This window comes from Musa acuminata, chromosome BXJ2-8, assembly GCF_036884655.1.
Source record: "Musa acuminata AAA Group cultivar baxijiao chromosome BXJ2-8, Cavendish_Baxijiao_AAA, whole genome shotgun sequence".
NCBI lineage: Eukaryota > Viridiplantae > Streptophyta > Magnoliopsida > Zingiberales > Musaceae > Musa > Musa acuminata.
Window position 1 is genome coordinate 48,257,952 of NC_088345.1, and position 27,659 is coordinate 48,285,610.

At 38.4% G+C, this 27,659-nt stretch overlaps 5 protein-coding genes across 11 annotated transcripts; 1 reads left to right on the forward strand and 4 right to left on the reverse strand.

Moving 5' to 3' along the window:
• The first annotated feature begins 276 nt into the window (after window positions 1-276).
• Window positions 277-2,382, forward strand: LOC135620427 (putative UDP-rhamnose:rhamnosyltransferase 1). The gene has a single exon (XM_065123353.1). The coding sequence runs from the start codon at window positions 463-465 to the stop codon at window positions 1,843-1,845; it is 1,383 nt and encodes a 460-aa protein (XP_064979425.1). The 5' UTR covers window positions 277-462; the 3' UTR covers window positions 1,846-2,382.
• LOC103996282 (serine/threonine-protein kinase D6PK) lies at window positions 2,141-9,048 on the reverse strand. Its single transcript, XM_009417170.3, has 3 exons — window positions 8,726-9,048; window positions 6,932-8,041; window positions 2,141-3,191 (listed from the first exon to the last, which is right to left on the reverse strand). The coding sequence occupies exons 2-3, from the start codon at window positions 7,927-7,929 to the stop codon at window positions 2,324-2,326; spliced, it is 1,866 nt and encodes a 621-aa protein (XP_009415445.1). The 5' UTR covers window positions 7,930-8,041; window positions 8,726-9,048; the 3' UTR covers window positions 2,141-2,323.
• A 1,679-nt stretch (window positions 9,049-10,727) lies between these two features.
• LOC135619872 (uncharacterized) lies at window positions 10,728-16,929 on the reverse strand. 7 transcript variants are annotated; one of them, XR_010489518.1, is made up of 14 exons: window positions 16,771-16,929; window positions 16,530-16,631; window positions 16,304-16,390; window positions 15,656-15,789; window positions 15,236-15,294; window positions 15,108-15,162; window positions 14,937-14,984; window positions 14,482-14,521; window positions 14,228-14,274; window positions 14,046-14,159; window positions 13,909-13,956; window positions 13,680-13,799; window positions 12,974-13,097; window positions 10,728-10,746 (listed from the first exon to the last, which is right to left on the reverse strand). XR_010489518.1 is itself a non-coding variant. In XM_065122313.1 (13 exons), exons 2-13 carry the CDS (start codon window positions 16,576-16,578, stop codon window positions 13,035-13,037), a joined length of 864 nt encoding a protein of 287 aa, XP_064978385.1. In that variant the 5' UTR covers window positions 16,579-16,631; window positions 16,771-16,929; the 3' UTR covers window positions 12,407-13,034. The 7 variants fall into 7 exon arrangements, 3 of the variants coding, with proteins under 3 accessions (XP_064978385.1, XP_064978386.1, XP_064978387.1); XR_010489517.1 differs by lacking the exon at window positions 10,728-10,746 and adding an exon at window positions 11,554-11,804; XR_010489515.1 differs by lacking the exon at window positions 10,728-10,746 and adding an exon at window positions 11,554-11,812.
• A 495-nt stretch (window positions 16,930-17,424) lies between these two features.
• LOC135619871 (uncharacterized) lies at window positions 17,425-22,083 on the reverse strand. Its single transcript, XM_065122312.1, has 6 exons — window positions 21,917-22,083; window positions 21,756-21,796; window positions 19,268-19,431; window positions 18,678-18,777; window positions 18,411-18,583; window positions 17,425-18,189 (listed from the first exon to the last, which is right to left on the reverse strand). Exons 1-6 carry the CDS (start codon window positions 22,075-22,077, stop codon window positions 17,680-17,682), a joined length of 1,149 nt encoding a protein of 382 aa, XP_064978384.1. The 5' UTR covers window positions 22,078-22,083; the 3' UTR covers window positions 17,425-17,679.
• A 1,067-nt stretch (window positions 22,084-23,150) lies between these two features.
• LOC135619873 (uncharacterized protein At3g52155, chloroplastic-like) lies at window positions 23,151-27,520 on the reverse strand. The gene is made up of 5 exons (XM_065122316.1): window positions 27,202-27,520; window positions 26,618-26,717; window positions 25,221-25,400; window positions 24,976-25,093; window positions 23,151-23,438 (listed from the first exon to the last, which is right to left on the reverse strand). Exons 1-5 carry the CDS (start codon window positions 27,461-27,463, stop codon window positions 23,382-23,384), a joined length of 717 nt encoding a protein of 238 aa, XP_064978388.1. The 5' UTR covers window positions 27,464-27,520; the 3' UTR covers window positions 23,151-23,381.
• Between the last annotated feature and the right edge of the window lie 139 nt (window positions 27,521-27,659).

Consider the following 27,659-nt stretch of genomic DNA (forward strand, 5'->3'; position numbering starts at 1 on the left):
TATATAATATATATTTATATAATGATTCTTGTGTAATTTTCATGCATCCAAATTCCGTGACTGGTTTTTCTGAGTGCAAACATCAGCATAGTGGTAATGAAGGAAGCTTTTGTCATTCAGAAACGACGCATTGGATGTTTTGGTTTTGCCAACATTCTCAGAATACGGATTGCAGGACCTGTGGGCGTATCATTCGCAGTCGTAAGCGGTGAAGGACAGATGGCAGGAGCGTTCCCTCCATTGATGGAGAGAGGGTGCTTCCGTATGTTACGGTCATTTAGCAGCACCACGGCAGATCTTGTGTTGCCTTCGATTCTGAATCCCAGAAGCCAAAGCAATCGATTCCGATTCCAACACGTCTCCGTGTGGTGCAGAAACCACTGCTCTATCACTCGTGGTGTGTGATATAGATTTCTGCGAGGCTCGTCTTATTTGAGATCGGTTCAGAGAGCTGCTGTGATCATGGCGGAGAGCAGTCTCCACGTTGTTCTGTTCCCATGGCTGGCCTTTGGCCACTTGATACGCTTCCTCGAGCTCTCCAAGTCGTTAGCCAAAAGATGCCACCATGTCTTCTTCCTATCGACCCCAAGAAACATCAGCAGGCTCCCCAAACTCCCTCCCTCTTTAGCTCCATCCATAGACTTCGTCCGCATCCCTTTGCCGCCATGCGAGGGCCTCCCCGACGGCGCAGAGGCCACCAGCGACCTCCCACAGGAGAAGGTCAAATACCTCAACAAGGCCTTCGATGGCCTCGAGCAGTCCGTGGCCGAGTTCCTCGTGCAGACGTCTCCGAAGCCCAGCTGGATCATCCATGACTACGCTCCATATTGGCTGCCTCTGATTGCAACCAGGGTGGGCGTCCCGTGCATCTTCTTCAACACGTTCCCGTCCTTCGTCAGCGCGTTCTTCACGGGACCAGGTGGAAGAGGGATGCAGCGGCCCGTCGAGGCGTTCACTACGCCGCCGGAGTGGATCCCCTTTCCGACCAAACTGGCTTATCGAGCGTACGAGGCCCGCAGCCTTAGCGACCACGTGAAGCGAGACGACGTCTCGGGAGTGTCGCTGGTGCGTCGAATCGAGATGGTTGGCAAGGGATGCGAGCTCATGGCCGTACGCGCGTGCACCGAGTTCGAACGTGAATGGTTAAGCCTTCTTCGAGAGCACAACGAGAAGCCGGTGATTCCAGTAGGCCTACTTCCTCCTTCGATCAAGGACCGGAGTGGCGAGGCGAACCAGGGTGCCAACACAGGGGACATCTTCCTCTGGCTGCGCGATCAAGCTCCTGGATCTGTTCTTTACATTGCCTTGGGGAGCGAGGTCGCGCTAAGCGCGGAGCTGCTGCGCGAGCTGGCCTTTGGAGTGGAACAGGGCGGCCTGCCATTCCTCTGGGCTCTCAGGAGGCCGGACGACATGGAAGCGTTGCCGGAAGGGTTCGAGGAGCGACTCAAGGGGCGCGGTGTCGTCGCCTTTGGGTGGATTCCTCAGCTCCAGGTTCTGGCGCACGAATACGTGGGCGGATTCCTGACGCACTGCGGCTGGGGATCTCTCATCGAAGGCCTCGCCTTCGGCCGCCCGCTCGTCCTCCTACCCATTGCTTTTGACCAAGGCCTTAATGCGCGACTCATGGAGGAGAAATCGTTGGGTGTGGAGATAGGCAGAGACGAGGAAGACGGGTCTTTCACAAGGGAAGCAGTGGCGCACGCAATTGGACTGGTTATGGCGGAGGAAGCAGGGAAGAAAATTAGAGACGCCGCCAAGGAGATGAAAGATGTGTTTGGCGATACAGAATGCCATGAAAAGTACGTGGATGAGTTTGTTCAGTATCTGCAACATCATAATAATTAGATGTAAAGCAATCTTGGACTTGTTTAATTCAGGTCAAAGCTCGACCGACATCCGACGCAAACTAATTGAATCTTTTGAGCTGTGATATCACACAGGACGAGGAGCTGTGTTCCAAGTATAAAGAGAAGCAGATGAGATGACAAGCGTCATTCTGTGCGCAGACAACAAATGGCTAAAGAGAAGCTTTAATTTGCACTCGAGAAAAGAACCAGAAATGCAACGAGCAGATACAGTAGCGTCAGAGGTCAGTTTGACAGATGGAAAGGCTTCCAGAGATCGATCACCTTCACAGAAATGTAGGAACTCTAGCATCCATTGCTTACAGATGTAGAACCCATACAGTCGAGTTGAGAAAACAACAATAGAAATACAAGCAGAATCACAACATGTATAGAAGAAGATCACTGAGATTCTAAACAGCATTCAGAAGCTCTACACTTGCCCTAAATACGATAAGAATTCCAGTTTTGAAAGCTCACTAGAAGAAATCAAATTCCAGGTAGTTATCAGAACCTTTCTCAGAGGTGAGGCTGGCCTTCTGGCTTGCTGATGCTGCAGTCCCTAGGGGCCGAGCGATTTCGAAGGGCTTGGGGATCTCGGGAGGACTTGCACATCTTATCAAGGCCCAGTTGATACCCTCAAAGAACGGGTGTTGCTTTATCTCTGTAGCCCCACGTTTATAAGCAAGCCGGTGTTGCGGATCTTTGACAAGCAATCCCCTAATGAGATCCCTGGCAGCGAAGCTTACGACTGGAAACTCTGAAAATCGCAATGGTTGACCCACCACATTGAACAGTGTAGCACGGTTGCCTGAGCCCTTGAAGGGTGTCTTCCCGAACAAAAGCTCGTACAGGAAGATGCCAAACGTCCACCAATCCACTGCACTACCATGCCCCTCTCCCTTGATGATCTCAGGGGCCAAGTACTCATGGGTACCAACGAATGACATAGACCTTGCATCTGTAGGCTCTGCAACGAGTTCAGGGAGTGCACTGACCTGGTTTCCAGTATCACACTTCTGTTTCTGTTGTTTCTTGGACTTTGAGGAAAAAAGCCGAGGGGAGAAGCATGTTGTTGGGACCACACAAGAAGGTTGGACACAGGATGGTTCGATACAAGCAGGCTGAACACAGTAAACAGGGTTGTTTCTTCTGAAGGACTCAGAGTTGGGGTTGGAGGATTTGACGAGGGTGGGGTTAACAGCACAACGGAGGGAGAGGTCAAAGTCAGAGAGCATGATGTGGCCATCTTCTCGGACAAGGACATTCTCTGGCTTCAGGTCACGATAGATAATGCCCAGCATGTGCAGGTATTCTAGAGCAAGGAGGACCTCCGCTATGTAAATCCTGCATTTGTAAGAAAACAAACAGAAAACGGTCATAGATCACAGGTATGGTCAATATGCGTTCAGGACTTCATGAAAAGTATGAGACGGTTACATTTAAAGCATAGCAATACTATATATCTGGTTTACAGCTACATTGGAGAACATACAGATCAATCATGTCTCAAAAAGTTAGGACGTCCGCAAATTCAACCTCAATAAAGAAAATAAGGTATCATAAGATTGTTAGCTCTAGTCATTTAAGATGTTAGCCACAAATACAAAAAGTTGCATGAACAAGCAAAAGAAAGAGAAAGAGAGAGAATTATACTAAACCCACCAGTTGATCATGCAAAGATGCAATGGAACAAATAACAAATGCACATGTAGCAAATAGCATTGGTGTACACCAGTTACGGAATGCCACTAGATGAAAAAGACGGCACAACTTGGTTTTAAGAAACTGAGATTAGATTGCACTCCCTAACTGGTGCTTCTCTACTTTGACAAAAAGAAGAAGCCTCCCAAAGAGAATTTAAGGGAAAATAAAAGAGATCTCATTGCTGGAATTTCCAGACAAATACGACAAAAAGGATCCCAAAGAGGCTACTATGCCTATATATTCAGGCTAGTATTGCCTATTCCTTGTCTTAGTAGGCTAACTATGATTTAAGGCTAGAAATAACTAGAAGAGATAGTTCATATGCTGAATAACTGCTGTTGTCCATCTGTGATGAGGCTTTCATAGCTATCAAATGTTGCTCTCCTAGAATAGAGAGAGCTGCAGGCCCTGTTGGGAGTCCAAACAGAATTCAGAAACTGGAGTTTACTCCAAACAAGGGCCTCATACACCTGTCCGGCTGCTGCTAGGAGTCAAAGACCCCATGTCGGACAAGGAAAAAAGAGCTTGTACTGGTCCAGACTGGGCCCTTTAGCTCCTGCTGACTGCAAGTAGGACCTGACTGTTCACCAAAATGGTCACTGTTTCATTGGATATCTTCTTGTGTCAATTAAATTGAACCGTTCTCGGGGCTGATCAGATGGGAGTGGATTAGCTGGTGTGGGTCGTTGCTGATATGGACATTGCCCTTTGTCACACTAGCGAAATTAGAATGTGATATCTTCTGTGCAACTAAGTTTTATGCTTCTTTGATGGAACAAAATATTAATATACTATACACTAATTACATAAGGATGTTATGGCTGTCTAGATTCTTAAAAGCAACAGCAATATGATTCCCAATCTAGCTACATACCAACTAGCCAAGTTGGCTACTTACTGGACCAGTTCAATGTATATGGTATGCCAGCTCAAACCAGACAGCCTGTTTATTTGTCAAATGAGGACCAGGACGTACCAACCTAGTTCCTTAGTACAATCACTACACGATATTAGAATCATGGCCAAAGCCACTGTATCTTTTCCTATGTTTTGTAGCCAAGTACATTATAACTTGAATCAAGGCTCCTTGCCAATGCAAGGTTTGAAGAGGGTTAGTGTATGCAGTCCTAGGATTATTTCTATAACTTGAACCATGGTCTCCCAGATCGCAGAGGAGCAACAATGATCACTCCTCCCACTATTTGACTCTATGTAATGCAATGTCTCTAGTTAACTCATATATGAATTTTCACTATGGTTTTATCCTTCCTAAAAAGTTCAGTTTCACCTCAAGTAATATGTGCAGTTGTGCACTTTCAGATTTTTTTTGTATGTCCAAACCATCTAAGATAACTTTTCTCATTTTTGTCCTCCATTAATCTCATCTCTTCTTTTCAACAAATGCATATTTCTCATACCACCCTATCTACTATATTTTGCAACACCAGGTATCAATCTTGTCTCAGCAATCCCATCTTGACTACGCTAACCCTTCGGATAGGATATGTTATGTTCAAAAAACCAGTATACTATGTAATCTACTGCATGACATCATTATGCATATACTAAATGGTCTGATCTTTGTCACTTTACAGTCAATTGTTATGCAGCTACTTGTCCATTTTGTTTGGTGCATGATCTCTTAGATGGTCTGCTACAGGAGAGTTAAAGTATTAAATTTAATCAGAAGTGATATCAAAGATATGCTTCTGGCAGGCTTCATCTAAGTTACTCTAGGCAAAAGCCTCGTGCCCTCTCGAAAGCCCAAGCAACTAAAAAGCCTGCATATAAAATTTTGAACATTTCTTTGTCAATAATTTGTAAGATCTATGGGACATGAGATCAAATTTAATGAAATCCTAAAAGATGAATGGGAAGTCCTTTTTTCTCTGAGAAAGTAAAGGACCAACTGGTCAATATTCTAAAAAGCAATCACATTGTGGATGGTTTAATCACCACATAGCATGTAGGCAATACTCACACACATATGCAATAGATAATACTATATTGAAACTTTTAATCGAGTACCAACCCAAATAAGAAACATTCTAAGTTTAAAAGAAATTGGTTTACAATAAATGATGATCAAACTAAGAATTGATGTGTGTGATCACATTCGTACTTAATGAGAACTACTTAAGTCATAAGAACCACGAAATAGGTATATTATGAGAGAATGTAGCATTAACATGATTCATGTATGGTAAGAGGAAAAAGCAGTAGCATAAGCAGTTGAACTCCCAGAAATACCTTTGTGCACTCCATCTACTCGTATTGTATATTCATGGAATTGTATATGTGATCCTACATATAAATATAAATAAGTGCTGCATAAGCCTAACGAATCGGTTGCAAGACCCATGCTGCCAAATTAAGCATAGCCGGAGAATTATAACTGATACTGCAGAAATATGCCACTACTAAGAAAAGGAGATCAGAGTGACTAATTTTCACACTATCAGATAAACAGTCGTCCTCTTCTTTTCTCCTTTCTATTACGTTTTCTTCTTCCTCTTCCCTTGTTACCATTACTTTTTTTCCTTTACATTTGTGTTATTATCATTCGAGCTATTAAGATAAAACCAATATTTGGATTAATTATAAAAGTGAATGGTGGGAACAACTTTATTTTATTTGTTTTAATTTAATTTTTTTTTTACATAGTTCTTATGCCAGCTGTGCCTCTCCTCATCCCTTCCATCTATTTGACCCTTATTTTCCCTTCAGCCTTCATAATTTTTAGTTTCCAGTTTGGCCATCCTTTAAGCAGTCTAAAAGCTGAGGCAGAAGGTTTTCTGTACTCATGATAATTCCACAATACAGACCAACTTCAAGAATAAGACACCGCAGATCCACCATAGCATGCATAAAATTCTATCATGGACCTAATTGAACTAATGATGCTATATTCAGTTGTCATGAATTCCACAAATATTCAGTGTGTACATTCAATATATCCAATAAGATATTTAAATTGGCTAGATTAATGTCAATTTGTAATCAAGTTTCTTTTATGATGTCAGATTGCAAACAGTGTTTATAATAGAGTGATCCAATAAGGTACAAAAGAATGATTTGATAAGTTAATCAAATGAAAATTTCATAGTATATTTGATATATTCTTATTCTTACAAGTATGTTCATAAAATTCAACTTCTGTCAATCATATGACAACCGTCTGCACAAAGTTACACCCTTAATCAAATAAAACTAAAGGTCAAGAAAAAACATAATGAGATTATTTCACATTATCAGAAAAAGCCAAGTTTATCATAAGTGAACATTAAATGAGTCACAAGTTTTTGATAAGAGGGCATAATTATCCATGCAACAGATGTCTAAATAGAAAGAACAAGAAGAAAAGGGAGCTAGATCCATACTTGGCAGCTTGTTCTGAGAAATATTTTCCAGGCTGCCTCTGTCTAAGTGTGTGCAGATCCCCTCCTGGACAGAACTCCATTACCAAACATGAAAACTTGTCTGTCTCAAAGTGAGTATACAATGTTGGAAGAAATGGGTGATCAAGACATTGCAATATCTCCCTTTCTGTCTGGGCTCTATGCAGCTTCTTACGACTTGCTAGAGATTGTTTATCCATAACCTTCATTGCGAAATAACATTTTGTCCCGCTCAACTCTGACAAATAGACACTACCTATGTCTCCACAACCCAACTTCTTCAGTAGCCTGAAATGATTCAAACCAAGAATTCCATCTCTAGCCCTTATCGTTTTGATCGCTTCCCATCTTGAATCATTTGATTTGTGAGGCTTGTTGATGCTGCTGCTTATGCTGCTACAAGTGCTATCGTCGCTAACATCACTGCTTGTACTGCCCCTGCACATACTACTCTTGCCGCTATCAATCCGGTCACTTATTTTAGCACTTCCACTAGTCTTTGTCAGACTGCTGGTTCCATCACTAACTTTAGCAGAAGCTGAGCTATATTTCTCACTGCCCTGCCCAGAGTTTTTCTTTTCTTCGTATCTGTTGGTTTCCAAACTCACCGTCCCGTTCAACTGAAGCAGCTCGTTGACATCACCTTGTTGGACGGATTGCTTCATAGTATTGGAAGATGTATCCAAGGAAATATGCTCTAGAGATCTGGCAACCTTTTGAGTGGTTTCGTTCGTTGAAAGGTTAGCAGCTTCCTTTTGTTGGTGATCCAAATTTTGGCCCTCCAAAACTTGTTCAGTTTTAGGCTTTTGTGTGCTCTGCTGCATAGATTTTGGCAACCTTGTTGGTGTATCAGACTCCAGTTTGCTTGGATCAGGTAACTGTAGAGGTGAAGGTTGCAACGAAGCCTTTTCAACTACTTGGCTACCAGGTACCTTGTGTTGCTGTTCTGAGAGAGGTTTGGAAAGTGTCTTTGAAGCCATTAATCCAAACACTCAGTTTTATACTTATTCAACAAATACCATGGAATATGTACTTCATAAAGCTGAAGAAGCTCTTCAACTTTAACCCATCAATAGGTACACCAGAGGATGTCTTGCCAGCCAAAAACAAGTTTTAAATTTAGGATTCATAGCAGAATAATGAAAATGTTGGCAAAGAAAACTGCATTTTTCATAAAATTATAGAACATTGAAGCAACATATCTACTGCACACGAATGATCATATACATAAGCAGAGCAAGACCAGATAAAATCTTTTCAGGTAATTTAGAAAAAAATTATCTACTAAATTCACCAGATAAAATCTTGGTGTGCCATCCGAAAGTGCTACATCCAAGGACAAGAGTGAAGGAAATCAACCGTCTATCCTTTATAAGGACACATAAGGGATAAAGCTTGAAGCACAAACAGCAATAGCATATGGATCAAATGCCACCCAAGGAAACCAATTAACCAACCAATTCGCTCAAGATCAAGCCGTGAGATTACCGGGGAATCCTCACAGACAAGATTACGAAGAATTCCAAGGGAAACAAACGAGGAACAAGAGGAATCAAGCAACACAGTTTCAGGTAGACTGCGAGAGCAAACAAGCCACAACAAGATCCCATCTTTTGCGTAACCGAAACCAAGAACGAGTCGAAAGATGCTTTCCTAGCACGAATCGTGGCAGCGAGTGCGATCAAAGAGGACGCCCATCCTCCAGAGATTCGACCCGCTCGACGATTAAAAACAAGCAAAGAAGTGGGGGGGGGCAAAGAAGGCCGACGGGAGTACCTAATTCCCCAAGATCGCGGTCGTTAGGGTTCCTCCTGGCTAATGAGATGCTGCTGTACCAGCACGACTCCTAGTTTCCAAAGATTTCAGCTTTAGGGCTCCTCTTGGCTGCTCGGATGGGAGATCTACCTGTCCATTCCCCCAATCCTCAGTCAACAGTATCCACAAAGAGAGAGAGAGAGAGAGAGAGAGAGAGAGGGGAAAGGTGATAAGAAAGTCGAGTGATGTGAGAGGAGTGTGAGAATTGGCGCATCAGTAGTAAGTAGCCGTGAAGGGCTGCAGCCAATACCAAAAATGTGCAGTTCGCACCACCCCCCAAAAACCCATCAGCGATCACCGATCGTTGAAGGGAGGAGATGGAAGGATACAGTCTCATCGGCATTGCATGTGCATTGATGATTGATGTCCATTTATTGCTTTTTGATGCAATCTGGAATGGGTTTCCCACTAACTCACTCACTCGCCTGTGAGCCAACTCATTTGGTGGGACTCATTCCCTTTGGTGCCAACTATCCTATCCATTGGTTTGAAGCAATAGTTTCTTAGCTTGTCCTCCTTAAATAAGCTCCCATTGGAGCTGACATTTACATATGAGAATTTGTTGTGGAGAAGTTTGAGAATTAAAGATGCTAATTTCCCACTCAGATGTGTTCCTCTTATAAGTTTTTAGACTAAAAAAATGAAATCTTGAACTTGCCATATTTTTTGATTTTAAATTACCATTCAACTTGAAATGAGAATCCAAAATCAAAAGAGAAATCTCATAGATTAATAACCAAAATAATAAATCATAAAGTTGATTTATGTATATATATATATATATATATATATATATATATATATATACATATATATATATATACATATATATACATATATATATATATACATATATATATATATATATATATATATATATATATAAACTCAAGAATAAATTGAGTTATGTATCCTCTTACATAAATTCTGAAGAATTTATATAATCTTTTCTCTCGTTATTTTTAAATTTATTAGAAATAAAAAACCCTCTCGTCGAAATATAAAGTGATGTGTGATATTTATAGTAATAAATTCTGATATATAAAGGACTTGTTGATTTAAATAATTTGAATCCTAGTAGGATTTCTAAAATACTTATATAATATTTTATAGATTAGTAAATCGAAAGTACATGAAGAGTGATTCCATTTGTCATCCTTGGAACATGGGAAGCATGAATATCTAAATTCTTTACGAACAAATATAGTTGGAAGAAGGTATTCAATTTATGCATATTTTTTATCCTCAGATAAAAGTTCCATATCATCTCACTAAGATGCAAATCTTAATATGAATCTTCGATTGTTTTTTGTTTATCTATCTTTTTATTATTAATATATGAGATTTTCTTTCTTTTCCTTCTCGATAAGATGGTATCAAGATCTATAATAGATATTCAATAAGGATGTCTCAAGTTGTTTTGTATGTTTTATTATAAAAAAATAATTCTATCATGTGGCAAAGGAGAAATAGTAAAAATATTAAAAGACGAATTGGAAGGAGTATAAATTGAAGTATTTTTTTTATAAAAAGATTAAAAAAACTCAGAAATTATCGAGTTAACAAGCATTTTTAAATTTCATAAACCCGAGTATATATGAAGGATAAAAATTTAAAATCTTCGATGTGTCAGCAACTCGAAGCTGCATTAAAGGATAGAAATCGGAGCTCAGAGTTGGGATTTCTGTTGGGACATGATATTTTTATGCATGGAGGAGATATTTGAGGTTGGAAGGCGTGCGTGCTCTACGGCCAAGTAAACATTCGATGATGGTCATGATGGACACTACTAGTGACGACCACCAGCTGGTCTCTGAGATCTGAAACCAGTGTGTCATGCACTGGCACGTAGCTGTTCCAGTCCTTTGATGGAAGGAAATAGCTCTCTGCGAAGTCTCAGATATTACCATCACGCCACACCCTTATTATTGCACCGGATGATGCTGGCGATGATGCAACATAGGTAGGCAAATCAGACACTCCTGCCAGCCATTACAAGCTTGTCATGAGAGAGCGTGGAAGTAAGCACTCACAGCCACAGAGGGAAAGAGTTTTAGTTAATGAGAGTAATGATTGAAGTATTGTTCTAAGTAAATGGATTCTCTCGCATCCTCCTAGTGTAACATTAGATGTCAGCTTCAAGTGGCACAAAAATAAAGACTTTTTTTATTTAATTTTATTTTTAATATTTTATTCTTTCAAAAAATATATTAAAATCTTTATACTTACGAAAGTTAAACATTTAACCTCGTTGTTCTAACAATTTTTTTTTAAAAAATTAATCCTATAAAATTATCTTTTTTTAATCATATATAGAGATCTTAATATTTTATTTTTATAAATATAAAAATTTTAAAAATTAAAATTAAAATACTAAAGATAACGAATTATAAGAGAATAATAAATATAATTAACATGCAACTACTAGCATCTTGTCTCTTATTTATTTTGTGAGGATAAAGTTTCATGATTGTGAATTGTTTTGTAAAAATATCCAGTGACTAGATTCTCTCTTAATCAAGTGATCTTAAATGGAGTAGAAAGAGAAAAGAAGGGAGGGGCTTCAAAATGTATGGGTCAAATCTGATGATGAGGCACATGGCTATCAATTTTTAAATGGTACCTCAAGATCCTGCTAAAAATGCTCTCCATAAAGTTTTAGTAGGTGTTCTTTCGTCACGAACGCTTATTCTCTCAACAGAGAAATTTTGACACCACTATTTTTCTATGGCTATAATTATACATCTTTAACTCCTTGATAAATAGTGATAGGTATTCTAATGGCAATCTTGAAAAATGATCTTTTTAGATGTTGATAATGACAAGCAATTCTGCACAAAATGTTGTTGGCGTAACACAAAGCATATTCATATTCATATGCGTATCTTCCAATGGAGATAAAGAGTCACCATCCTCGGCAGCAACTGCCTAATGAATGATGTGAAAACACTGGTTGGATATGCCCAACCACATTATTGTGGAATAACTCGTCACCGTCTGAGCCAATACACGACGTCCTTCTGGTCGGTCCAGCCCAAGACTACGTCGCTATCGCGATCAATTAGACTTTAGAATCACACACACGCACACACACAGTAAATTTACTTGAGTGAGGCGAAATCAATTGCAAAGGTCATCAAGTTAAATTAAACTAGGCCTTCAAAGTCACCATCCCTTTCAGACTTTCAAAAGTTAAATAAAGTAACTAAAAAAAAGGTAAGCGAATTATCAAGAAAAGGTTCTTTCATTTTCTTTTTACTTTTTTCTCAACAGCTGTTCTTTTTTCACATTTTCAAATGAAATGGCATTCCCTATTTGGATTAATCTCTCAAATGTCCAGATAAATTAGAGGGACAATTTATTGCATGTTATGTTATGGACTGGTCCATAGGATGAATTGGTTCACTCTCCTATGTACAAGATTATAATATTATTTTTGAGTAGTCTTGTAATATTTTTAGCACCTTCATCAAGACACTAACAAGTCTATTCAAAAATAAACTCAAGGCCTAATAGAAATCAACTAATGAAGTATGATTTTAAATAAGTATCCTTATTGATTTAGGATTAAAAAAAAAACAAATAAAAAAAATTATTTCACATATATTATTTTTGAATAGAACTACAGCGTGTAAGCATCACTAAATACTCTAACTAAACAATTAGATTAGTTCACTCTATAAATCGATCCATAGGCTGTGTCATACTCCTACAGTTGTACCGTCAAAGGAGATTATAACATATAAGGGACATCCTTTCAAAAAGATAAAAAAATGAGACAATTCATAGAAAAGAAATCAGAAAAGACTTTGTTGAACCAAGTAATTCTTTCATGATTTTTTTATTAATCACATCATTTTCCTTTGGTCATAACTCGTTTTCTGCACCTCCAAAACCCTAGCCTTCTTGTCAAATGTTCCTAGGTGCCAGATCACAGAATAGACTCTTTCTATCAGTATGGATTTTGTTCTCGTCGTCTATCTATGGCTCAAATATTTGTATGAATTTCAAGTCAAATCTATTCTATGACAATTTATTGAACAACCTAATTTGTTCTTGAGCTCTGCTTTCTTGTAAACAAGCTCACAGGACACTAATCTAAATGTTCATGTATGTCCTATATGCCGTTACACCATCATCGAGCAGTATTAAGTTCAACTGCCTTCTCCTTTGCTAGAGAAACCGAAGGGAAAAAGAAATTCTACATACCTATATATTCTCACTCTCCAGTGCTGAGACCATGAAACTGCTTCGGATGCAAGCCACAGCTTCAACTCACCAGCTCCACATTGTACTCCTTTCCACATCGACATTTGATGATATGTGAGATGTTCTGTGAAACACAATGTCAAAAAAATGTATAGAAAAAACAATGTGAAAGATGACAAATCAGAGAATCATCATTCAGCATCATGATCCAGGAAATTTATGTTACCAAAATTTGATAAAGCTACTGTAAGATGCCCAAGATCGTTTGAATCCCTTATTTTTAAGCCAAAGGAGTAACCACCATAGGCCAAGTCGGACTCATTTCAATGCAGATTGCAAGTTTCACTCTTGATTATTTGCATAGAGTAAGGATCCAATAAAATTGCCAGATTAAACCATACATCATATGCAATCGCCTTCATCAAAATCCCTATTCCTAATGATAGTGCTTATATTAAGTGGAGGAGAAAGAGGTGGCTCTACTAATGAGAAAGAGTGGTTCTGTTATAAGAAACAAATTGAAAAGTTGGAAACTCAAAAGTACAAAATCTCGGCCAGCCAGGAACTGGAGAAGAAAAAACTTTCTTCCCGATATGAGATTCGGTAACCCTTAATACTAAGGGATAGCAGAAAACAACTTGTCTTCCCCGACTTGAAAAGATGCAGTCATTGTTATGAGATTGTATACAAAAGAAAACCTTATTACCTTCAGTTGTTTAATCCGTTCCTTTAGAGACTGCAAGTACTCCAGCTCCCCAGCTTTATCAGCCACCAAAGATCTGTGTTCCTCTTCCAAGGCTTTGACATCCATTTCCCTCAGTGCAGGCTCCATGCAGTAATGTTAGTTCATGAATACATATTAGACAAGAAATTTGGCAATACTTGAACATGGAAAACAGTGATGAGTAACCTAATGTGTCATTTGATGTACTCACAGGGGCTGCCTGCAATTTGTAACTCATTTCCTCAAGCAGCTGCTTGGACTGATATGAAAAGAAACCGCACCACTTGATTCTGTAAGTTGTACCCTAGAATATGTCTTGATACTGTCAATTGTGATAAAAGTGTATACCTTAATGCTATCTCTAGCAACTTCAGATTTTTTTGCCTCTATTTCTGCAAGTTTGGTTTTTGCAGACTCCAATTCAATTTCCAAATCCTTATTTCTCCCACTGGTGTCATTACCCTGTAAACAATGGACAATAACCACATTGAAATCTGCAAAAGATGAAAAAGAAACCAAAATTTTCAAACCGTATTCCCCAAATTTGCTCCCATGGAGGGCACAGCATTCCCACTCCCTGCATATAGGAGATCAAGTCGATTGGTGCATCAATCAAAGATCAGAAATATTGCTTTAGAAAGGGGCTACCTAATTTATGTGGTTGCTAACATTTATGCCGTGTAACACAAGGATCCAAGGTTGAAAGTTATTGGAGGAATAAGAAACAAAATCATTAAAAGCAACTTACTGATGGCAAAAAATCCAAGAAAAGATAATTAATTACCTTTGGTCTGAACAATTTCTTTATCTACATTATCATCAACCTGTATTAGTAACACATTCATTTAGTTGCTAAAATATGTCAAATTCTATTCTGCAAATTATAGATTCTGCTATAAGGTCAATTTTCTTGACACTATAAAAACAATCTGGTTGTCTACAGGAGGATAAATTCAAGGAAAAAGTAATTACAAGTGGACTCTGGGGGGTCATAGTCTTATATTGAACTGTGGAAGAAATCTCAAAATTTTTCGGAAGAGGATAATGATATAGTTTAAATGCCAGGTTAGGTTGTTAAAACTGAATCATGTGCAAACGATGCAGAAACAAGCTTAATAATATCTAATCGGCAATTGATTATTTTCTCTTGAAGAAAAGTAAATAAGATATTCTTCCCTTCCCTAAAACTAAAAGATCAGATACAATTCCCTAAACATCTTAAAATAATGATAAACTTACTGATGCAGCATCTGCTTTCATCTTCTGCCTTTTTGAGTTGTACCACTCCTAAAAGCAGGAGGAAAAAAATATCTTTAGTTTCATTCTTTAAATTATTGATAACTCAAAAATACAAAGCTGCAGGAAATATAGTAGACTACATGAGCTCTGGAAGACAGTAGTCAAGCCTACCTGTTGTTCCCGTAATTTGAGATTCAAGTCTTCGGTAACCCTTGCATAGTATGATCTATGGAAAGTGGACAACATTTCTTGGGCAATGCCTAGAAACAACCAAAGAAAGATTTCAACTGAATATAAACCTCTTTTCTTTATGTTTCAGCGTTGTGGTGGTCATTTCTTGTTGGAGAAGCTCCAAAGTCTGCAATTCAAGCATATAGGGAAAACAAAAATTAAGCATTCAGTTACAATGTTAATGGTAGAACAGTGAATCTTCCTGTAAAGATATATCCTTGTTTTATGAAGTTCTCTTAATTTTTCCCAGACAACATAATGATGGATAATGCAGAGCACGACACCATCTAATCATACATGTTAAGTATGGCAGATTACAGGTATCGAGAGTAGTAGCCTCAGGTACGAGAATTATACAGAGGAACCATATCCAAGAGCTCATTGCTAATGGTTAGACTAGATCTACACTATATAGGACATATACATACAACAACAAAGAGATGTATTTTAACAAAAAGAAACTTGGTCTCGAGGATACAGTGAATGACCTGAGAGAGGGTGCAAGACTCCGTCTCCAGTGAGGACATCTTCTTTTGCTTCTCTGCTATCTCGGAGCTGGTCTGGGCTTGCGCTTTGAGCATCTCCGCTGCCTCCTCGTTCAAACGCTTTATTTCCGTCCTCACTACCAACAGAAACAGTCGTCAGGGCTCGTTCGCGAGTTATGTACAGACTGTTGCCGGTATCATAACAGACAACAGTTTGTTGCTAAGGAGACAGCGCCGAAAAGGAATGACACAAAACGGGGCACGGATCAAACCATGAAGCATGAAGCATGAAGCATGATGCACTACGGACTCGCAGCGCGAGCCTTAGTAGTGGATCAGTTGACCGTCAAGGCGACAGACTTAGCGGCGCCCATGCGCGGGTAAATGGACATGGAGAGATCAGGCGGCTAACATACGCATGATCATTATTCTTCTAATTTTATTTTTTTTAATTTCTTTCTTTCTTTCTTTCTTTTTTGTTGTTGTTGTTGTTGTTGGAATTCAATTTCCTGGTAAAGTACGCATGGAGAAGATGGTCGGTGAAAGAAATCATAGAGACGAAACACGACAACCTAAGGGGCAAAAAGGCAAAAGAAACCGCAGAGGAGAAGAAGAGGCGGAGAGAAGCGAAGAGAAGTGAAGAAGGCAGACCGAGATTGAGATCGGTTTGCAAGGCGCCGATCGCGGTCTTCTGCTTCTGCTCCTCTACCGATCTCTTCGCCGCAGCCTCCTCGATGTCTATGTCAAACCACAAGTCAGAAATCGAATATCCCATGCGATATAAAAAAGGATGAAAAGAGAAAAAGGAAATGGTGCTTCCATTCAAAACCAGAGGAGAAGGGATGGATGGTATGGATATAAACTACTTGCAACTCACCGTTTATCTGAGTTCGCAATCTCTTTACGTTCTCCATGTATTCCTCCATCTCCGATCCTCGCACCGTCCGACCCCCCCTTACTTCCTCGGTCGACTTCGTCCCTACGAGTAAGGATCAAAAGACGCAAGAACTGATAGAGACGGATGAAAAGCTTACGAAATGAATACACAAAAGGAGATTCAAATGGGAGAGGAACAAAAGGAAGAAGAGAGGCGGCGGCGTGTGAAGCGAATAGGATACCTGAAAGCAGTCCGACGCGGGGGGTTTCCAAAGCGCCGCTGGGAACTGCCTCACAAGAAATGTGTTGGTGTGGCTGGGGATCTCAACCAAGCAAAGAAGTGTTTATTTTAAAGGTGACAGACGGTTGATTTCAATCCCGATGATCTGATAAAACATTTATCACTTAAAACCAAAGATAATTTTTTTATTGAAAGCTATCTTAAAACCTCATCTTTTAATGGGTGATGATGACGTAATTATTGAAAGAGATAATAAACCCCCTTTTAAAGATCTATCAGTGAAAACATACCCAATCATACTAATATTTCAGGTGGATGTAAAGATCTATCAGTGAAAACACAGATTCCAAAATACCATAATCGACGAAAAAGAAATTAATTACACAACTTTGAAGAATCCAAACACATTATTTTACATCGAAATCCCAAAATTTTCTCATATCAGAAGTCTTCGGAAACCTGAGAGTAGCTACCCACTAGAAAAATGAGGCAAAGACTGAGTGGGTTATTGAAAATGATACACCAAAAACACTCGATCTATACCCAAAAGCCAAAAAGAAGCCTTAAGACGGCAACTGAGGAATTTAAATTGAGATGACACACCACAGAGAAACATCATTAATTAAACTAGAAAATGATGCTTTTGACAGGCCTCTCACGACAATAACCTAAGGATCATTAGTAATGATGCCACGGTGATATGGATTACAGTCAAAAAAATTTAAATAACAATCATATTTAAGTGCAAAACATTTAATGTTACAGGTTCCTGACAAAAGTCCACACATCACCCAACATGAACTCAACCCTTGAGGCGCATTCTCAGTTGTACTAGGATGTCTATACTCCCCCGAATCTAGTACTAGCTGATCTGATGACATAGAACCAAGCTGAATAGCATCATGCCATCCTATCTCCCATATGGGTGGTATCGGCCAGCACCACCACCACCACCACCACTATAGGCACCTCTACTGCCATAGAGTCCTGAGCTATAACCAGCTGGGGAATCATAACCACCTCCATAGCTAGAACCACCGTAGCCCCCTGCTTCACGGCCAAAGCCACCGTAACCACCCTCATATCCACCACCAAATCCTCCACCATATGAGCCAAAACGACTAGAATAACCAAGTGACGATTCTGCACGGTAGTCTCCTAAGCCACCAGCATAACCAGCATATCCACCACCATAATCACCAGCAACATTCCCATAACCACCATAGCCTCCGGGTCGAGGACCAAAACTTCCTGGTGTCCGGTAGGATGATGGGCCATAACCACCAGCACTACCAAAGCCACCATATGAACCACCATATCTGCCAACACTATCCCCAAAATGACGAGCCCTAGGTTCACCGTCAAAAGCAGAAGATGGGGCATTGGAAGGTTTCCTTGGTTCAGCCTTCTTAATTTCCACCTACAGTGAAACAACGAAGTCAATCATGGCCCTGCATGATAAACCTATTTAGGACATGTCACAGGCAAATACGAACAACTGCAGTACACCTAGCCCAAAATTGAAACAAACTAACTAATCAGCACGGTGAATCTGGTAATCTAGTCAGCTTAAGCTCTAACTGATGCAAAACCATGCCAATGCAATTTTAGACTTCTCACCAAGCACTGCACTAGACTCACCTTTGTACCAGCTAGATCAATCATATTTCCCTTTTTCGCCAATAAGTCATCTACATCTTTTTCCTTCTCAAAGAGTATAAAGCCAAATCCACGAGATCTGTTGGTTGTATGGTCACGAATAATTTCATGATCCTCCACCCTCCCAAACTCAGAAAAGAAGTTCTTGAATTCATCTGTTTGGATTAAAGCAAAAGGTCAAGCCCCACTGCTGTCAACATGTCTGGCCAAATAGTTACAAAGCATACAAAGATAAGGACATATTATTACCTTCTGAAAGAGTTGTTGGTATTCCACCAACAAATATTTTCCTTGTCTTAAAATCCTTCAAAGGAGCAGCACCTTTTGGAATAGTTCTTTTTATTTCCACCTGAAAAGTCAAGATCATGGGGAGTCAGATTTCACAAATCGGCATATTAAGTGTTAAGAAACAAATACTGTAACAGACATTATGTATGAAAAATGGTACTCGAAGATGATTTACCAAAAAAAATAATGAACCAGTAAAGAAATGATCTTATACAAAACTTTAGCATCAAAGAATAGGTATTGGTCTCATTCAAATAAACAAATTCTTTAGTACTACAAAGAAATCTCACACCACAAATCCATAATATATATTGTAAGAGGGAGAGAGGGAGAAAAAAGGTAAAAGAATCAAACAAGATAAAAATTCATAATAAATGGGACCATATGAGACCAGATGAAGGCCAACATATGAGACAATGTACATGTCAAGCCAACAAAAGCAAATGACCCCAGTAAAGCAGTTAGATATTTACATAGGTACAAAACAAAACAAATAACCACCCCGAAAGGTAAATAAAACAATAGACTACAATCACCACAATAGAACATACCGTTTTTCCACTGAAGACATGTGTGTCATCAATAACTCTGTCAACAACAGAAGCATCTTTATAGGTGATAAACCCAAAGCCTCTTGGCTTGTTTGTAATACGATCTTTCATTATCACCGAATCTACTATCTCTCCATATATCTCAAAGTGCTTCACAAACGTTTCTGCCATATCACCACAGGATTAAAAATAAATAGGACCAGAAAAACAAACTAACAAACATTCATAAATCTTGTTATGTAATGATGTCCAACATTCAAAGCCTTGGGCATTTTCCAAAAAACAAGATAAAGAAGAGTCTAAATGAAAACATGTATCTCAGAAAAGACTTTAAAAGAAAATAGTATCAGCTCTAGGTAAGATTTTGGCATCACGAAAGATCAGATGGCAATAAATTGTGAAATACAGTGCATCAATCACCAATTGGACAAATTTATAGATTGATATTGGTACAATGCCATTTTATTTTATTTTATTGTTGTTTTGTTAAATGATATAAGGTGGTACTGGTCAGGATACCAATACTATATTAATCCATAGGTTATTGAAACCAGACCAAGAATTAAATCTTTGTGCTTGACAACTCTAACTTCAAGCAGGTTATCCACAGAAAATAGAAAACCACATTGGAACAAAAATAAAACAAAATGATCGAAATACCAGTGTCTATTACATCTATATGATGGATCATATTAATTGAATTACCAAAATTCCAACTTAGATTCAGATTAGGTTCCAGTGATGATGTGATAACATCACTATCACTTCAAATTAATACTGGAACAAGAAATTTAATTACTTTGGACTTAAAGGTCAAGTAGAGGGCCAGAAGCATGGCCCTTAGACTGAGTTTTAGAAGGCCACAAACCACAAAATAAAGAATAGGACACCTACAAAAGGTGAGACACATTGAATCCCAAGATACGACGAGGTTCAATGTTCAAGATAAGCACATTAAACATGACCAACATATGGTAACAAGTGCTCATAGAATCAAACTAGAAAAGGTTCGAGATGCATCTCATAATAGTATTTGACGTAATCAAACAAAACTGTGTAGGAAGTTCTAGACCAATATTTATCCACTCAGACAAGAACTAGGCATGTTATCGTGTTGCCACATCCAGTAATTAGGATAGCCATACAATTCTTTGTCATGCTAATTGCACAAAATTGATCCTCCCTCAAAAGGCAAAATTTAGCAACATCTCTAAGGATACTTCCAGCAGTTGTGCCATTCAGACATCCATTCCCATTATGTGGATCTTCCTTCAATAAGCTTTCTCAACCTTCCAGCAGTATCTTTTGATTGCTGATGGTAACCCCAGAATTACAGATAAAATGCAACTATATGGAATAGTGACTAATCATCTGTAATGCTTTCAACATATGATCTAACATGCACATCATAAGGGCTAGCATCGTTACGTCGCCATAGCATAGAGAAACAACATAATCGTTTCTGTCACAAACTAAGCCAAATTGACCTACAGATTGCCTACATCAGATGTCCTTGGGGGTGCAATTGCCTCACACAACCAAACTTGTGAAGCACTTAGATCCTAGTGTCCTAGCTTGACAAGAACCAAGTTCTGATCTTGCAAGAGATATATATAAGACACACAGAGGGAAGTACTTAAAAATTTTTGATATGGAAATGAAATCCAGTAAAAATGTTGTGAACAACATAAAGAAAAAACACATTACATGTCTCCCAAAAATGGCTTCCTGATGATTCTTAAAAGCAATGACGCCAAAACAAATAAAACGCTGAGAATGATAGATTAAATAAGAGGTTAGATCCAATGAAGTGGCTTTCCCAAAACGCAACCACATTCATTATGAAAAGCCCAAACAAGCCACTAAAAGTGGAGAAAATTACACATGTCCCAAATGGATTTGTGAATAATGATGCGATGAAATGAGTCAAGGGTAAACAGAAAAGATTAGACATTGGGTAGAAACATACAGGACGTCTAGACCAAACATAAACAGCTTCAGATAAGTGCAACCTGACCCGGTACAGCAATTTATAGGATTTTTATCCGCCTTTGGAAAGGTAAAAATAATGATAGGAGAGAGGAAAAGAGGAGTTGGAAATTTCTTCTAACCAACGTTTCTATCCTAAAATCGGATGCTGATAGTATGAAGAGAAATAATAAAAAACTTAGGTTTAATTATCTTCTTCCATCCACGACGTAGGCAAACAGAAACAGCAAAAAGAAAAAAAAAGAAAAAAAAAAGACTCCTCTTTTCTTTTCTTACTCAAATGCGTTTATGTGATCGATTTTAGCTATATATATTTAGTGGATAAGTGGATCTTAAGAGAGCATGCATCAAAATAAAGCTCCAGCTTTAAACACACCGATTTAAATCTCCAACTAAAGCTACAAGGAGAAAAATAATGAATGGAATAGAAACAAGCAATTCCGAGACCAATCGATCAGGTTTCATCACTGATCACAAAAAAAAAAAAAAAAAAACTCACCAAGCGTCGTATCCTTCGGAAGCCCTCCGACAAAGATCTTCCTGCAGGAAAATAAAAGATAAACGAAATAAACACGAAAGCCTCCGTATAAGAGCGGAAGAAGAAGACCCGACGAGACGAAGAAGAGGAAGAGAACGCGGTCGATAAAAAAGGAAACTTACGCGGGACTCGCACCGTCGTGCTCTTGCATCCTGGAGCCCATGGCGAAGGACTCGCAAATATCTCCGATCCTGGTGTTAGGGTTTCTTTGAGGAGGTCGCTGCGGAAAGGAGGCCGATGGCCAGCGATCGCGAAGACTTTTAGGGTACGGCATCGGGGACATAAAAGGTGGGTTTAATCAGACCAGTGAAGAAACCAACCACATGTACGACTCGAGTTCGATTCGGGTTCGGGTTCGGGTTCGGATCTCGTTCGGATCTGAGTTAAGCGACTAAGATTAAAGTTGAATATTCTATGGTATCAGGAGAAGAAATAAAAATATAATTATAAAAATACACATAAGGGGATTCCTTCAATATCAATCAACTCTATGAGTATATTATTTATGAATTAAAAGCGAAGAAGTAACCTCTAAATAAATAGAGGCTAATTATATATTACCTCTTGTAATTAGATATTTTTAAATTTTATATTAATTTTTTATAAAATATTTAACTCTACTGTTTCAATAAATTTTTTTTAATCATATGAAATTATCTTTTTAGCTGAATCTTAATATTTCACTTTCATAAATATAGAAATTTTAATATAATTTTTAAAATTATAAATATCGAGATACTAAAAATAGTTAATTATAAAAATAATTTATAATTAACCTAAATAATAATTATTTATGAATTCCAATTTGATAGTCAGAAATAATAATAGCTATATATATATATATATATATATGGCAGATATTATTGACTAATTACAATTAATTTACAGTAAAAAACATTAGTAAAGAATCACCCATAAACACTGGAAGTAATCCTCGTGAAAAGTTAATGAATCTGATTTGATCACACACAGTCAAAAGCAATCACAACCTTCCTTCTTAGGAAGATGCATAGAGTTGGATTACCTCGGCCTTTCTTGGTTCGCTTCCTGCGTCCCTCGTCTTTCAAAGCATAGGTTTCAAAAGGCTATATCCATTTTGATTGGGAGAGACAAAAATAAGACACATAAAGAATATACCACTCTAATATTTCAATTAATAACTTCATGGAATCTTGTTAAGCTCAATGCAAATTGTCCTGCCGTAGCAAGACATCAGCATGGTTTATGGATATATGAGCAAGAACCTTGGTGATTAATATGAGTCATCAACCACACGACAGAAGAAAGAAAGAAAGAAAGAAAGAAAGAAAGAAATGATCAGAAAATAATGCACGAGAAGAAAACAAAAGCCAGAGATGAAAGAGATTAAAGGCCTCAGCTATTATTCTGCAACTCACAAGAATTCCTCTTTATAGATCTACATTTAGTCTTCGATGAATTCAAAGTGGAATATGAAACAGGATAGGGAAGCATTGTGCACCAGATTTCTGGGTAATGCTCAATTGGAAAGCCCATGCAGTCATAATCTTCTCCGGGAAGAATAATCTCCGAAGCATACCAAACATAACGCTCCCTTGTGGCAATAGATTAAGGCTTGACTACTCCATGCAGCTTCCACCCCCCAAGGCCAGCCAGTGTAAAAGCCTGCATTTAGAGAACACCAACAAGTTGATCATTCTGAGACAAGTGTAGTTTTCTTCACTGTATTTTTAACAAGTGCAAATAAAAAAATAAAAAAAAGGTACTCAAAACTCAGAAGGTCAGAGTACCAAATTTGCAAATTTCTGAAAGCATGACAACAATTGCCTCTTGGTACTGTAATTTCAGGCAGAGAAAAAAATTAGTGCTGGCATGATACATACGATGATATTATAGTAATTTAGAATAAAACAAATACGGTGCTTCAACTGATGCATTTTATGAGAGAAAAAGAGAGTGAGAACCCATTCTAAAGTTTTGCTATGCCAAGAAGTTTAAACCATTTTGTTTTCACATCACATCAAAGGAGAGCTTGCAAAGTGTAAAAGTTAACCATATAAAATGCAAAAAATATTGAATCATTTCTGGAAAAATTAAAGTCACTCAACCTCTTGAGTACGTAAAACCACTGTGCCAGGGACCTAAAACTACATGAGGTAATCTTCAACTTCCTCTGTACACTCAATGACAACGAAAGTTTAATATATCACCATCCAAGATAAAATCAGAACCATTATTCCAGATCTCTGTCTGAGGACAAACTGAATAAGCATTCTCACAAAATGAAATACCGATCCTCTTTGTCAAGAATGTAGTTTGCTTTAAGTTTCCTTCTATATAATGACAATGTCCTCCCAAGAGCTAAAGGATAATACATGCAAATGAAATTCCATTAAGAAATTTGGTGGCTGATTGTAACACAGAAAAAAAATCTAGCAGATAACTGGTTCATATAAGTTGCTTTAAAACAAATAAAATATCTAACGTCATTCTTTTCTGCTACATTTTTTAAGAGAGTCAAGAAGGGTCTACCTAGGATAGTGATTTTGTCTAGCCAGGAAGCAGAGGCAGATCACGATGCAAGAACTTGAAAAGCTTTGGAGAAACAGAAACCAATAGCTTTTTATCTTCTAATAAGCATCTTTCTATCCATCAAAAGAAAACTTCCCCCAGAAAAGCTTATCCAGTAATGTTATATGTACTAATGGACAGAAGCAGTAAAAGTTGCTAATTTTCTTTCTTCACATTATAACAATTACTGCTAGACAAAACCTGATTCCTTGTTTCTCAATCTTAGGAATGTAAAATTTATTCCTGTTTTCCCATAAAAATTTCACTGACATCAAATCCCAACCTAATTTTATCCCTTTTTACCTTATACCCTACAGTAACTCGAAACACTTTTTGATCTTTTACCAATGTTTTTTCCTTGACAACTAGGAGATCATATAAGACAGATAACAACTCCCATCTCCAGAAACCTACTTGTTAATCTAATTCACTTGACTTTCTACCATAAGATTCTCTCTCAGTAAATCTTTGACAAGCTTAATACAATAACCAAGATCTTAGACATCATCACCGTCATCATATTCTATTTTTTTTTAAATATGGAATATTTACATCCACCTCTTGTGAGCAATTATGTTGCTATTCTAGTTAAAAATATGACAAATAACTTCCAACTGAGATATGAGCTGACCTCATCCCATGAGTTCCCAGTGGCTTCAAGCAAAGCTGCATTACACGTCTTTAGCTCTACTGTAGCACCAGAAAGCATTGATGCTGCTTCTTCCCACCCCCTATTATGCCCCATGCACCTGTAGAGTGGTCCTAACAATGAGAAGCTTGCAAGACATAGTTTGGGAATATAGATCTAATAAATAATGGATTATGTCAAAAGTCTAATATTACTAAACAGAAAAACTACAAAACTTGTTGACTCACATCACTGTGAGGATCTCATCTCTTGAATACTCACAAATAGCCTTTTGAAGGTGCTCAGCAGTCTGACCATCCATTGCTGCAATAGAATAAAAGCTTGGCACAAAATATACCTCCGCTTCAGAAAATCCCTGTGCATGCTCTTGCATGATTTGAAGAGTTTCCTTTGTTCGGGTGGAATCACTGTAAAAAAATAGCAGAGCAAAATTTGAGATACACAAGTCAGAAAACTACTGGATATCATATCCTTTTCACCATTGCCAATAAAGGAAGCACTCCAATGATGACAAAGATCAACAAGCTTCGGAGGATTTCATGGTCAGCAAGAAAATTAGTTAAAAGCATGAAAATGAATCTGTAGCAGTATAGTACCAGAATATTCCAGATAAAAATGGCAACCCACACATAAAAGACTAATAGCAACATCAATGGGTTGCTATTAGTAAGTATGTTGTAAAAGTTTGATGGTAAAAATTTTCGAAAGCTGTAGTAAGTATGATGTAAAAATATGTAGGTGCCGATGCTCAACTAATAGCAACATCAGGCACCACTTGTACAATGTCAGCTTCATCAATTTGAAAGCCCCACTACCAACAATGATATTAGATGAGCTTTAAAACACAATCTATTTTCCAAAGAAGCATCAACGGGTCAATAATTCTTTTGTAATTGGATCTAGGTCAATAATTTGCAACTGTCTGAGAGATAAGCAGAATAATTAAAACCTCTATGACTTCAGGTTTGTAAGTAGCTGACTCATATTTCAAGCAAGACTATTAATGATAGGCAAAGATAATGCTCTTTCATATTCACTCCCTTTATCTTTCAAATCCTTCCCTTGGTTCCTGTACCAGTAGAGTTTCTAATTATATTTCTTTATGAAAATCTTGTTCCACCTTCTATGTATTTACTATGTCCAACTTTAATTCAGTAGTTCGTATTGCAAGGTTGCCTCTTTACAACCTAGGTTACCGAGGTTCTAGTGATGGAAAAGTCTTCCTACTTGCAAGGGTAAGACTGCAAACATTTAAGCTTCCCAAATTCTACAACTTTTGTTTTGCCAAAACCTCGATCTATCTTGTACTAAATTAAGATAATTTAATAGTTCACTAGAACTTGCAAGTTTGCAATTTTCAGCAACCACTTTGCTAGTGAGGTAAGGCTGCCACATTAGCAGGAGTCTTTCAGATCACAAAAATTTGCAAGGGGTCCCTTACATGTCATTATCCTTGTTTTCTTTTTGTTCAATTTCAGTTCTTGCACATCATTTTAGTGACACTAGAAAACGTTGTAATTACAAATCATCAGGAGATTATTTGCATGTGCACATAGACATATAGAGCGTACAAACAACAGGCAATGCAAGGATTTAAGGGCAACTAGATATTAAGAAAAAAAACCTGGACAAAACGAGCTCAGGTATCCAGCCCAGTTGCTGAAGCTTGCTGGAGATACTGATTGCATCTTTTCGGCCAACTTTACTTATTGGGCGATCATGGTCTGTAAAATATTAGAAAATTTTCAAGTCACAAATCCATTCTTCCAAATCTGAAAACAAAAAATACTTCCAAATTCTTATCATTTTAAATTTCCAACTGGTATGAGGGAAAACAATTCAAATGACTTATCCTAAAGTAGATATTCAGAAAACCACAGTTCCTACAAAAAATACTTCTTTTCCATGATACATGAGTCCTCTTCTGTATTTTATATCCAATTCATCCTTCAGTGTTGGCATTCTTATGGTCCTTTAGTATGTAACATTTTGCATTGGAAAAAGTTGGATATTGAGATTACTCAGTAACCAGCGAGCCAAATTAAGAAACAGATGGATTACTGACAACCCGAAACCACATCAAACGGATGAAATCAGCAGGAAGGCAGTATTTTGATACCACTATAAAGGGAAATGGTACCGAGATCCAATCTTGGGTTCCAACAAACAATTAATGGAGGAGGAGAGAAGGAAGAGACATGTTGGTACCTTTAGTGAAGCGATCACCAATCCTGCTATCGGCGTGACGGAGGAGGATGAGGCGGCGGCGGCGGGTGAGAGGCGCAGTGGAGGCCTCGTCGCGGACCTCCGGGTCGGCGGTGGAGACGGAGATGGATTGGGCGCGGCGTAGGGAGGGGCTTCTCGGGGATGCGGATGGGACGAAGAGGGAGGGCGTAGGGAGGGCTGTGCCTACGCCACTGCCGCCGCCTCGGCAGCAGCAGCAGACGACGCTGCCTCTCATCGTCATCATCTCGTGGCAGCAACACGCAGAAGAGACCAGAAGTGAAGCGTCAAAAACACACTATTGTCTAACGATAGCACCCTAGCAATAAAAATAAAAAATAAAAAAAGAAAAGAAATCAATCACTTTAGCACAAAAATTGATGGAAAAATAGTCGGAAAAAGTCTTAAGAAATTTTTTATTAGCACTTCATTTTTAAAATATT